Raw genomic sequence first — 14080 nt, 5'->3', positions numbered from 1 at the left:
GAATGTCATTCTTAAATATTTTCATTCAAAGACAACACAGCAATTCACAGTAAATATAATTTACTTGTCTTGGCTATTTTTTGTACGCTATGTAAGATACAAATAATTTTCCCTTTGGAAAACTTTCAGTATCATTGAAAGCTAGTATTATTTAGCTTTCAACATTTATTCTTTATTTTGTTCCCCCAAACCTACTTCTCTCTTTTTCTCTCTCGTCTTTCTTTGGTTCCCTAATTTAATGTTACCAACAACTCATGAATATTAATTTCAACTAGTTTGAACGCTATTTGATACTCCTGTCTTTGAGAGAAGGCCTACATAAGTCAAGCCACTCCTGCCGGCAGCCTGGCAGCTGTGTTTTTAACTGATGTCTTTTACAGACAGACATCCTGTGTGTGACTAAATGTCCAAAGGGGATCTATAGTTACTCTATTTTTAAAAGTTATTGAGGTACTTCATCATAAAAACAACAATAAAAATACTTTTAGGCTGTTTTTTTAGGTTAAGTCTACCTAAAAGATGGGTCCAGGTTGATTCGTTTGTTGGTTTTGTGCACACAGATATTATACAAAGAGAACTTGAGCAAGGGGACTCCCCTACCTGTCACTCCTGAGATGGAGCGAGTCAAACTCAATCAAGAAAACTTTAGCTCGGTATTTGGGAGAAAGCTCTTTAACTCCTTATTAAAAAATAATAATTTCTATAAAACAGAACATCTCACTGTTCATCCCTTTATAATAATCAATTTAACAAAATCTTTTTTTGTAAATCATATCAACTGAATCCTTCTGTTTTCCAGATCTCCTACTCACCATTTGATTCTAACATTTTATACTTTCTATAATAGTCCCTTAAAACTTTTTCTTTCCTTCTCTTTTCACCTTTATGTTATTGTTGGGACTGTTGAAGTTAATTGATTTCTAGAAAAGAAAAACCAAACAGTAAAGCTCTTACTTACTTGGAACTCTTTTTATCTGATGTTTCTGGGTTAGAAATGCAAGAAAAGATACTGGACTTGAAGCCACATGTAGAAATGGTGGCTCTTTGGTGGGAACAGGGATCTTCTTAACATAGACCCTATTCAGATAAACAGTAGCACCAAGAAAGAAAATTGCTCCATATTGAAACGAAAAGAAATCTTATTTTGGGCCAGGCGTGGTGGCTCACATCTGTCATCTCAGCACTTTGGGAGGCTGAGGCAGGCGGATCGCTTGAGCCCAGGAGGTCGAGACCAGCCTAGGGAACATGGTGAAGTTCCATCTCTGCTAAAAATAGAAAAAATTAGCCAAGCATGGTGGCAAGTGCCTGTAGTCCTAGCTACTTGGGAGGCTGAGGTGGGAGGATCGTCTGAGCCCTGGGAAGTCAAGGTTGCAGTGAGCCGTGATTGGGCCACTGTACTCCAGCCTAGGCAACAGGAGTGAGACCCTGTCTCAAAAAGAAAAAAATCTTATTTTGATACTTATGTAAAACAAGCCATTTCATGAATAGAAATCCAGGCCTTCTGATTTTTTTTAAATATACAAATCAGATCATGAGCTTACATTTAATGTTATTTTCTCTTTTATTAATATTGTTGCTGAAAAGCTCTAACACACAAATTGTTATTTGTGTATTATATAATACACAACCCTGAAACTTCTGTATCAAGACCTTAGGTTCACTTATACCTGTGATGGAGAATCAAATGTCATTAGGAAAATTTAGATGGATTTTTTTCTGGGGAGCTGGAATTAATCCAAAATATTTTTAATTATCAGTTTTAATATATTCTAAAAGTTTGATTCTTTGACATAATTAGATCAGTAACTTTCTTTGGTCCCACTGTCTTTTTGTTCTGTTTTTAATTACTATTCACTAACAATACTTCAATTTGGTTAAATTTTCAATGTTAAGTTAATACGTCTTTTGGAATGTTATATTCATTGTTTTCCCTGTGGGCTATTATCATTATTATTCCTTTTATTGAAAGGCTTGCAACAATTTTCGAAATCATTTTCTAATTATTTTCTTCTATACTAGAGTAAGTATATTATTGTTTGTATCTATTTGAAACCTTAATGATCCTGATGATCCTGTACTTTTTTTAAAGTAACCATTTGTGTTAATTTTTACACAGATTGCATTTAGGCAAAATTGCCCAGTGGTGCATAAGCCTATTAGATACTGTGGAAAACAGACAATGCCATATATTGACTTTTAGACTTGACAACTCTACAACTTGAACGTAATGACAAAGACCAAATTGCCATATTGCATAGATTTGGCCTGTTAAGACAAACACTTTTTGTAGAGAAAATAAATATTTGCTAATCTAACTTAAACATTTTTCTATTGTACACTGAGTATTTTAGTGGTCTTAGGAAGTTATTTGTATTTTTTTCCTTAATTCCTGGCACAGGAAATACTTATATTCAAGTTGCAAAAAAAAGATGAATACCAAATACAGATATTTCACTAAGGAAATACAAAACATGTTCTCACCCAGATCTGTGCCTGAACAGGGAGGCTGACTTGTTGAATTTGTCTTTTCTGTCTATAACGTCTATAGTTTTATACCAGGTTCCCCACAAGGTAGATGAAAGGGCTGTTTTGACTGCTCTTGTTTTTTCTGGATGCCTTCTTGTGTCATACAGGTGTTGTATAAAGAAAACGTTGGAAAAGGGATTCCAATCCCCATCACTCCAGAGATGGAGAGAGTCAAACACAATCAAGAAAACTTTAGTTCGGTATTTAAAAATAAAAAATCCCTTTAACTATTTAAAAAAAGTTTTAAAAAGATTAATGGCTAGATTTTTAAAATCTAATCAACTCATCCCAATAAAAAATTTGACCCCTCTTTTTCCCAACTTAATGCTGCCATTTCCTATGAATCAGTTTTCCCCATTTTGGCAAAACATTAATATAATAATTTAACTTAATAAAAAAAAAGTGTTCAGTATTATATTCCTGCTTTTACAAATGTAACATTCTGTGTCTAAGCATCCACATTTATACCGCTTTAGCAAATTTGATCTGAACCTAAAGCTTAAACAAATGTATTTTGCAAAGATCCGACTATTAGCCTCATTTCTTATTCTAACCTTTTCTATCTCTGTTATTTGTACAGATATTTTGAAGTTTCTTTTTAGCACCTTATCATTGCTGTCCATTTGCCTTAAACATCGTTGTTCTCAATATGTTCACCCAACTAAAAATTAAATACTTTGACTTCTTTTGAAAGTGAACAAAAGAAGAGTTGTGTGGATGTGTCTCCATATATACAATGTTTGTAAAACCCAAATATCCTTATGACTTATTAATAGCATTTTCAAATCAAAAATAACTTCCTTGGTTTTATTTCCGTCTCTTGCTTGTTTCTATTTTTTTCCCTCCTTTGTAACAAGCTGGGAAAGACTAATTGCTGTCTTTCATGGTTGCTCAGTGCTGCAGAGATTAGTTCAAACAATGAAAATAACAAACTTTTTTTTTCATATTTCTTAGTTTTTGCTGCTTTTTCCTGCATTCCTTTGCTTTTGAAGATGTCTTTAGGCTCAAACAGTTTGAGTCTAAAAGCTTCTGGTATTTATCTTCCTCTAACTCACTCTCTTCCTCCCTCCCTTCCCACTCCTAACTGCTCCAAAGCAGGGAGAAATGGACTGATTGCTCTTTTTGTTCTGGATGCTTTCTCATCATACAGGTGCTATACAAAGAAAACCTGGGGACAGGAATTCCAATCCCCATCACTCCTGAGATGCAGAGAGTCAAACACAATCAAGAAAACCTTAGCTCGGTATTTTGGAAAGAAAGGGGAAAAAATGCCACTTAACTTCAGAATTAAACTGATCTTTACGTTTATTTTTGTTTTAAACCCAATTTCCCTTCCTTTGCTTCTAATATATCTTATATTACAAAAGGATATACTTTCCCATTTCTATAATACAGTTAATGTCAATTTTTTACTTCCTCTGATATTTACAAACATGTTTTAAAAATAATGAATGTTTCCATTTGTGTGGATAACAACACCGAGATCTAACAGTCTCAAATCCTCATGTGATTGTTTAGGAGGCACCGTACTCACAAAAATGAAAAAAAAAATTAACATGGATAACTCTGACAGCCTTTTCCCAGCAGCTGAGGTCCCTGCTTCTCTAGAGGATGCAGATTCCCCATCCCAACAATGGCTTCCACTAAAGTAGTTGGTAGCATTTTGTCAGCATATAACTTCTGGTTCCTTGGATGACTCTTTTTTTCCTCACCCTTAAAATGTCCCAAGAAATGAAATGTTACTCATGGTTGTTTTTTCTGGATGCTTTCTCATCGCACAGGTGTTATACAAAGAAAACATGGGCAAGGGAACCCCTTTACCTGTCACTCCGGAGATGGAGAGAGTCAAACACAATCAAGAAAATATTAGCTCGGTACTTTGGCAAGAAAAGAAAGAAAACTACTTACCGATTTTAAAAACTACTTTCATGATTTAAAATAATACATATTAATCCTACCTTTTAAAGACAACTTAAATTTTGTGAATTTCTTTAGCAAATTTATCCTTTTTTCCTTTGGGCTACTTCTAGCCTAACCCCATAATAACAAGGTTGCTTTAATCCATAAAGTTCTAATATCAAGAAGTAACAGATTTTCCAATAAAATATCCTTTTGCTTCTCTCTCCCCAAACTTACTCTCTATCCACTATCCCCAAGGTCTCTTTGTTTTAGATATGCTTGAAACGTAGGATGGGTACGTGTGGGGTGGTAGAGTAGGTCTAACGGGGCTCTTTCTTGAATATGATTTTGTTGTGTTTTTGTGTCAATGACATCAGGTTCTAATTTACCCTGTCAGATTTGAACAAAGAGACCTTGGGAAAAACAATCCCTGATCCCCTCCTTTACGAATAATGATACAAATTATGATCCAATAGTAGTTTTGGCAATTATCAATTTACTTAAAAATGAAAGTCACCAGAATGGCTTTTTGTTTTACCAATTTTCGTTTTTTGTTGTTGTTCTTTAGTTTTACTGTAGTCTTTAACTGCAGACTTTAGTAAACCATTTCCTGTAAGCTTGTGCTCTATGACATATATGGTTGTAAATTACCCAGGGATCGAGGTTTGCATGGGGACTTCAGCTTTCAGTGGCAAATAACCTGTGGTCTCCACATTGCCACTGTCTGTAGGTTTCTCCAGTACTTGAGTGCAGTGCTTCTAAAACATTAGCACGCATCAGAATAACCTGGAGGGTTTGTGAAGCCAGATTGCTGGGTCCTGCTCTAGTTTCTCATTCTGTAGTTCTATTATAGAGGGGGCCAGAGAATTTGCATTTTTAACAAGTTCTCAATACTGACCTTGCTGTCCAAGGATCCCACTTTGAGAACCACTATTTCAACAGAATTCTTCCTCTTGAATGTCATTTCCTAAATCTCCCATGTTTCCAAGAATGACACTGAGGGGGAGATACCGAGGTTGAGGATTTACCAGGATGTGTTGTATGTTTCTCATTTTCTGTTGATTTACCATGACAGTGATATAAGAGCCAAAAACCTTATTCCTTAATAAGGTCTGTTTTAGAGATGTTGTATGAAACTAAAGTAAGAGGCAGAGTATAGAGGATAGCAAAGAAAAAGGGGGTAGAGGAAACCCTTTGCTTTGTCTGAGGGCCTACAGTTTTACTGATATGTCTATGAGAGTTTAAGTGCTGCAAAACAGTCCAGTAGAAAAACAGCTGCTGTGGGCCCGGTGCGGTGGCTCACGCCTGTAATCCCAGCACTTTGGGAGGCCGCGGTGGGAGGATCACAAGGTCAGGAGTTCAAGACCAGTATGACCAACATGGTGAAACCCCGTCTCTACTAAAAAATACAAACATTAGCCGGGCATGGTGGTACACGTCTGTAATCCCAGCTACTCAGGAGGCTGAGGCAGGAGAATTGCTTGAACCCGGGAAGCGTAGGTTGCAGTGAGCAGACATCGTGCCACTGCACTCCAGCCTGGGTGACAGAGCGAGACTCTGTCTAAAATAAAACAAAACAGCTGACATTAGGAGCAGCATCAACCTTCTCAGTGTGATTGCAGTTCATGCCTGTAACTCCTGTTTAGATCATCTCTCAGGGGCTTGACATTCAGAGACTAGTGGTTAAATGATGGTGGTTTCGCATCCTTTTGAGGAACACCACAGGTCTCTCTTGCAGTCCTCAAGGGTTTCAGGGCAGGGGTCTATCCTGGAAACATTGTGTCTTGCTGTAACAACACTTAACTTCCTTGGGAAACATACTGCTTTCCATCTAACCTAATTGCCCAAATAGTTTGGGGCCCTAAAGATAATCAAAAGTTATCTGTACCATTTCCTTTTTTGGTAACTGTAACTCTTTTTCTTTTTGGCTTTTTGGATCCATTGGATTCACATAGGTTTTGTACAAAGAAAATGTGGGGAAAGCCACCCCAACCCCTGTCACTCCTGAGATGCAGAGAGTCAAACGCAATCAAGAAAACATTAGCTCGGTATTGTCTTGAGAAACAAAAGTGCTTTTAATTTTGCAAAATAACTCCTGCAGTTTGGCCTGCTCCTAACCCTGTCCCAGGTTAAAAACAAACAAAATGCCAGTTACATTTGCATCTGCTCTAAATATCACACTACATTTACTGTAGCCATTAACTATTTTTAAGCTTTCTTCTTGAGAGGTGTTCTCACTAATAGTAATAGATTAAACATAGCGTTTCCCCCCAACTTGCAATATAATTAATAGTAATTATTACCTCGTAGTGACTTTCGGGCACAACTTTGTATCTCACAGGTGTTATACAAAGAGAACCTGGGGAAAGCAACCCCCACACCTTTTACTCCTGAGCTGGAAAGAGTGAAACGCAATCAAGAAAACTTTAGCTCGGTATTTTAGAAAGGAAAAATAAATCCTTAAAATTTTAACAGCCCTGGCAAACATGGTTATACCACTAATTTATCTTACGGTTTTTCCAAAACTTTTGTGTATCTTTAAAAATTCTTCCTTGTCCACTTAAACAACAAACCAACCCCACGAGGTCACAGTGATTTTACTTAACTTTTGCTTCCTACCATAACATTTTAATGGCTTTACCTTCAGTGTGATATAACTGAGCCATAACACCAGCTAAATGATTTTCAGACCTGGTTTTCTGCTGTCTGATGCCTGGATGCTCTTTTGGCTTCCCTAGGTATTGTACAAAGAGAACATGAGAAAAGCAACTCCGACACCTGTTACTCCAGAGATGGAGAGAGCTAAGCGCAACCAAGAAAACATTAGCTCGGTATTTTCTAGGACTAAAAAGAAATAGTGCAACAACTTGGAAAATAACATTTTAACATCATAAAAACGCGTTTCTCATTCAACTGAAAAACACACTAAAATGTTAAAAGAGAAAAATGCAACATCTTGGAAAGTAACGTTTTTAACACCATAAAAATTTGCACTTATTCAACTGAAAATTTACACTAAAATTGACATTAACTGTGCTTTTACATTCCAAACCATCATACTAAACAAGATAATTGCCAATGTTTTCCTTCCCCCTTATACTTTACTTGAGGTAGTTCTACATAACCAGCTATAACAAATTTACTTCCTAACATCCTCAATCTTCTGCTCTCCTATAGTTTTAAGATACTTTATGATATGGGTAATACTCTGAAATGAATGCCTTCTTTGGATATATTTTGGGGTTTTAGTGTCTGGAGGACTTTGATTTCTATATTAGCATACTGGTTTATGAAGTCTGGACATAACCTAAGGAAAATAATCACTTGTTTTAAAGGACAGTTCTTTCAAATTCCCTTCAATATCAGATTTAGAGTCAAATACCATCAAATATGTTGATGCTGTAATTCCTAGCAAATTTCAAGAGGTCACTTTCTTTTCAAAATTATATTGTGCCCCTTCTTTCAAAATGAGTTTCATTTTCGAAGTCAAAACAAGTCCTTTCTCTTCTGCTGCGGGCACTCCCGGTCCCCAGATTAGCCTGTTCCAAAATTGGTCATGTGTCTCACTGGGCCCCTTCAGTTGACCCAAGCGTCCCTCACCAGCTCCTTCCATCTCTATCTGCTGGAAAGGCTTTGAGGTTTCAGATTTAGGACAGCACCACTCATTCATGGTCTCTCCTCGATCAGGTTCTTTATTCTGATAGCTTCCGGAAACAAATACAAGGCAAAGCTGCCTATGTATTGGATACCCCTGAGATGAGACGGGTGAGGGAGACCCAACGGCACATCTCAACGGTGAGTCAGGAATTCTTTAGGATTGGCTGGCTGCCTGTCGGAATGTGTAAAAAGGGTATGGTCATACCATCATATTCTCATAAAGCAAATTCATGACATTTCAGGTGAAGTATCATGAAGACTTTGAGAAACACAAGGGTTGTTTCACACCAGTGGTGACAGATCCTATCACTGAAAGAGTAAAGAAGAACATGCAGGACTTCAGTGACATTAACTACCGAGGTATTCAGAGGAAAGTGGTAGAAATGGAACAAAAACGGAATGACCAAGATCAGGAGACTATTACAGGTAACGGAGCCTGGGTTGGGGGAGCGGATTAACTTTAAGTTACCCGCCTCTACCTGCTTTAACTGAGCGGGTAGAAGAACTAAAATGACATTATCTACATCAAGTCAAAATATAAAGGACTTCAATCTGTTTTTTTTAGGGGTGCAAGAAAGCTCCTATTATCTCAGTTTACAAAGCTGGTATCTCTTCTACCTTATCTTTGTTCTCCTCTGAGGAGAAGACATGACCCAGAACCTAAGCTGGAATAAGTGTGATTCAATCCTCTGGTGGTTGTTAAAATTCATGCCTTGGTTTTCAAGTTATTGGAAAAGTCCAAAAACACTTGTTCTGATCATTGGTTTCCCTTTCAGGTTTACGTGTCTGGCGTACTAATCCTGGTTCGGTTTTTGACTATGACCCAGCAGAAGACAACATCCAGTCCCGAAGCTTACACATGATTAATGGTGTGTTACGCTGAAAAAGGCTTACAACATAAACATCACCATTTAGTATGCTAGGGTCAATGACTTTTATTGGGGCTCTGAAGTTCCTTCCCTCCAGGGTTTTCTGTTTTCTGAGCTGCCCATTTGGCATAAAAATACCTTGTTAACTAGTGAGCAAAACTTACTTTCTAGACAAGTTCAAGTTAGAAAAAATTTTGCTTCACCGCCTCAGTACATGTTTCCTTCAGGCCCATTATTATCATTTCTAATTTTTTTCCAAAGAAAAAACAGTAGTAAATCTTTCTATTGGAGACATAATGAAAATACATAGGCAAAGGGAAGAGAAAGGATTTGACCTTTAGGAACTTCCTGAGCTCTACTGCATCAAGGAAGATTATTCATTACACAAAGCAGGCTGCACAACTTTATGTCTTCTATTCATGTTAAAAAGTAGAATACTAGCCTGGAAAACAGAATGAGACCCCTTCTCTACAAACAATAAAAAAAAAAAATTAGCCACGAGTGGTGGTGTACACCTGTAGTACCAGCTGTTCAGGGGGCTGAGGTGGGAGGATAGCTTGAGCCTAGGAGGTTGAAGCTGCAGTGAGCCGTGATTGTACCACTGCCCTTCAGCCTGAGCAACAGACACTCCATCTCAACAAAAAAAAAAAAAAAAAAAAATTTAGAATATTAAGTAGAGACAGTCCTCAAGGGATTTGTACTCCAGTTTTCTGATGAAGACAGAAGTAAATTCATGGTTGCATTCTGACACGTGCAATTTTAAAGGTCTGCCCATGGTATTTTGGGAACACAGAGAAAGACTCTAAATTGATTTGCAGTTAGGGAAGACTTTCTGGAGAAGTTAAAGATGGAGTCTGAATGTGAATATTACTATCGATTCATTTTGGTGAGCCAGGAAAACTGGCAGGGCAGAGGGGAGATGCTACAAATAGACTCTTGGATTTGAAACCTGGCTATATGACTTAACTGTTCCATGACCTTTGGTCATTTACTTAAGCTCTCATCTGTAAAAATAAGAAAGACAGACCTACATCAGAATAACTGTGAGGGCCTGACCCACGGGAAACTACTTAATACCATGCTTGGCAAAGATAACAATAACTGAGATTCAATAACTGTTAGGCATTACTAACATAGAAATTTCATGTTTGCTATATCTCTCCCAGTCCAAGCTCAGCGCCGCAGCCGGGAGCAGTCACGATCTGCCAGTGCACTGAGCATCAGTGGGGGTGAGGAGAAGTCTGAGCATTCAGAAGCGCCAGACCACCACCTTTCGACTTACAGCGACGGGGGTGTCTTTGCAGTCTCAACAGGTACAAGTGCATAGCGCTGACTTTGACAGTCATGTCCCACCCGACCAGCTCATTGGTGGTTACTATAAAAGATGCTTTTAGTAAAAAAATGAATTTAAAAAATTTTGATCCTTTCTTTTAATGAGACAAGACTAGAATTGTGGAGGGTTGCATGAAGTTAGATGTGTCATTTTCCTTGATTTCTCTTTTTGAAAATCGTTCTAAGTTAGGGGGAAAAGACATCACTCAGCTGCTAAACACAGATTAAAGGATACGTAGCCATTTTTCTTCTTATAAAGAATTTCCCCCCTTCTTTTCAGCTTACAAACATGCAAAAACCACAGAGCTCCCACAACAACGATCATCTTCAGTTGCTACCCAACAGACAACGGTATCTTCCATCCCATCTCATCCATCTACTGCTGGAGTAAGTGAATAATGACTCACTTAAGTAAATTATTCTTAATTTTTGATATGTGCAAACATGAGTATAAGTATTAGGTATTACGGTCTTTTTTTTTTTAACCCAACCTTCTATTTTATATAATGCTCTTTTATTACACGTTTCATATTAATGATAATATCAAAAAACTTTCATTATCAAACTCAAATTAATGAAAAGCATTATTCAATGATTTTTTTAAAAAAACCCAAACCTAAAGCAAAAGCATCAGTTTTGGCTCACTGGTCTCACCTACTATCTTAAACATTTGCTGCTTGGAATCATTTATAGGTTGGGCGTAGTGAATCATGCCTATATTGCCAGCTTTGGGAGCATAACACTTTACGACTGATATGAACAATCTTTGTATGAAGACAACTGTCTTTACTAAATGATATACAAGGTCTAGATAAGTGTTAGACCTATTATATTTAAGGAAGGGAATATTGTAAAGTTCTAATTTTCCCTGAAATAAACCAATGCATTCAATTCCAATATAAATCCCAATAGCATTTCAAAAAACTGTGCTAATCCTAAAATTTGAAAGAGATGCAAGAATAATCAAGTAAAATTTGAAAATGATAATACTTAAGGACTCAACTAAAAAAGAGCAAAACATACTATAAAGCTATTAAAATTAAATATGGATTTAGCATGGCAATAGATATAAAAATAGATGAAGTCCAGAAACAGACCCTAAAAGAATTATAAATCAGCAGGAAAGGGGTAAGTTATTTAATTACATGATCTGAGGTAACCAGTTATCTATTTAGTAAAATAATAAAATTAGATACTCATCTCAAAGCATAAACTGTAGCTGTACCAAAGATTTAGATGTAAAATACAAAACTGTAGAAGTAAAAAGAATAATGGAGAATTTTTTTTTTTTTTTTTTTTTTTTAGAGACAGGGTCTCACTCTGTCACCCAGGCTGGAGTGCAGTGGCACGATCACAGCTCACTGCAGTCTCGACTTCATGGACTTAAGCAATCCCCCAGCCTCAGCCTCCAGAATAGCTAGGACGACAGGCATGTATGCCATGCCAGGCTAATTTCTTTTTTTTTTTTTTGGTAGAGGCTCATTATGTTGCCCAGACTGGTCTCGAACTCCTGGGCTCAAGCCCTCTGCCTGCTTTGGTCTCCCAAAATGCTGGGATTACAGCCATCAGCCACTTAGCCCGGCCACAATAATTTTAAAATATAATGGGGAAAGCCTTCCTAGGCAAATTCCAAAGTCTAGAAGTATAAAAGCCTGACCAATTTGATCATAAAATTTTAAATGTTTCCATAACAAATACAAACATATCAGACTGGGAGAAAACATTTACAGAATATATAACAAAAATATTAATATTGAAAAAGAATAAAGCACTCTAAAATTCACTAATAATTCCCCTCACCCTCAAAATAGGATTTGGAAGACTAAGAATAGATAATTTATGGCAAAATAAATAAAAATGGCCAACAAAAAAAGATGTTCACTAGTAATCAGGAATATAAAATAAAAGTGCTAGTAACCAGGAATATAAAAAATAATAAAGTATATAATACAAAGTATCGAATTGAATCAAATATGATCATATTGTATCATATTCAAACATTTTAATAGCAAACTTTAAAAATTAGGTCAGGAATGGTGGCTCACGCCTGTAATCCCAGCACTTTAGGAGGCTGGGGTGGGAGGACGGCTTGAGTCCAGGAGTTTAAGAGCAGCCTAAGCAACAAGGCAAAACCCCATCTCTATTTGTAAAATTATTTTTATATATACATATATATATATATATGTACATTTAAACATATATACCATTTGACCTAAAACTTTCACCTTTAAAAGCTTTTTCTTCAGAAATTATTTGCCCAAAGATAAATGCTAAGATGCTCATTATAGCGTAAGAAAAAATGGTGACAACTAAATGCCCAGAAAAATGAAAATGGCTGAATAATTCGTGATCTTACTAAAATGTGAAATTCTCTGCAGCAGTCAAAAAGGGTAAGACACAGCTATATTTATATGGAAAGACTTCCAAGCTATATTAAATGGAAAGAACAAATCACAGTATTATTTATAGTAACGTTCCACTTATGCAAAGGGGAAAGGAAATCTATTTGTGAATTTGAATATATGCATGTGTATTTTCAGAATGCAAAAAACAAAAACCCATATAGGTTATATCCAAAACTACTAACTACAGTGGCTGCTCCTAGGAAGAAACTTTTGATATTATCAATTATTATATACCTCCAAATTATTACAATTTTAACACTGTGGAGGATAGCTTTGAGAAACTTTTACTACCGGTATGCTCCCAAATTCCTAGAGTGAAAGATGACATGCAATAGTGCTATGGGTTTTCAAATTCTTCTCTAAAATACAAGATTGACCTCTTCAAAAGGTAGAAAAAGGCCATAAATAAAAGTAGCAGCATATTCTCTTTTCTGTCAGTACACACACACGCACGTTTGCGCACACACAATTTTATGGATACATAACTTAGTATGAAGTTCATACTTTAAAGTGTACAATTCAATGATTTTTTTTTTTAGTTTTTTTCAACCATCACCATAATCTAATTTTAGAATGTTTTCATCACCATAAAAAAAACTGTGTATTCAAAACTCTTCTGGTGAATTAAAAACAAACAAATGCTGGTGCCCACTGGCATTCATTCTCCATCCCCAACTTATCCCTTTCTGCTCCATCCAATCCCAGGTATCCATTTCCTGTCACTATATTATTTGGCTACCCAAGACATTTCATATAAATAAAACCATACATATACTGACTTTGGTGCATGGCTTCCTTTACTTTTGAAGTTCATCCATGTTGTATCATGTATTAGTACTTTATTGTTACTACCCAATAATAGATCTGTATGGATATACCACATCTTGCTTATGCATTCATCAGTTAGTGGGCATTTAAGTTGTTTCCACTTTTTGACTATTAAGAGTAATGCTGCTATGGACATGGATGTACAAATTATTGTGCAGACCTATGTCTTCATTCTTCTTGGGTATACACCTAGGAGTGGAATCTGCTGGGCTATAGGGTAATGCTGTATTTAACATGTGGTAACTGCCAAATTCTTTTCCAAGTTGGATGCACTCTTTTTCCACTCCCACAGTGGTTTATGAAGGACCCAATTTCTCTACATCCCCTCTAACATCTGTTATTGTCTTTTTTATCATCACCATTCTGGCATGTGTGAAGGGGTACCTCATTGTGGTTTTAATAATTTGCATTTTCTAGATGACTAATTTTGAGCATCCTTTTGTGTGCTTTTTGGCTATTTGTCTATCTTTTTTGGAGAAATGTCTATTCATATCCTTTGCCTCTTTTGGTGGGGGAAGGCATTGAGTTGTAGGAGTTCTTCATATGTTCTAGATATTGTCTATC

General features: G+C 36.5%; 1 protein-coding gene across 30 annotated transcripts in view; it reads left to right on the top strand.

Annotated features, from left to right (window-relative positions):
* Window positions 1-14080, top strand: part of NEB (nebulin) — a 222186-nt gene that overhangs the window by 207350 nt on the left and 756 nt on the right. For 7 of the 30 annotated variants that reach the window (XM_021923601.2, XM_031651250.1, XM_031651249.1 and 4 more), the window contains 12 exons: window positions 561-653; window positions 2634-2726; window positions 3677-3769; window positions 4308-4400; window positions 6381-6473; window positions 6767-6859; window positions 7164-7256; window positions 8113-8220; window positions 8325-8508; window positions 8859-8951; window positions 10118-10264; window positions 10564-10670. In XM_021923601.2, the coding sequence (XP_021779293.2) occupies window positions 561-653; window positions 2634-2726; window positions 3677-3769; window positions 4308-4400; window positions 6381-6473; window positions 6767-6859; window positions 7164-7256; window positions 8113-8220; window positions 8325-8508; window positions 8859-8951; window positions 10118-10264; window positions 10564-10670 (1290 nt within the window). The remainder of the gene's footprint in view (window positions 1-560; window positions 654-2633; window positions 2727-3676; window positions 3770-4307; window positions 4401-6380; window positions 6474-6766; window positions 6860-7163; window positions 7257-8112; window positions 8221-8324; window positions 8509-8858; window positions 8952-10117; window positions 10265-10563; window positions 10671-14080) is intronic. The other 23 variants (XM_031651246.1, XM_031651240.1, XM_021923609.2 and 20 more) reach the window with 17 other exon arrangements.

This window comes from Papio anubis, chromosome 10, assembly GCF_008728515.1.
Source record: "Papio anubis isolate 15944 chromosome 10, Panubis1.0, whole genome shotgun sequence".
Taxonomy (NCBI): domain Eukaryota; kingdom Metazoa; phylum Chordata; class Mammalia; order Primates; family Cercopithecidae; genus Papio; species Papio anubis.
This window is presented reverse-complemented; position numbering and strand designations above follow the sequence as displayed.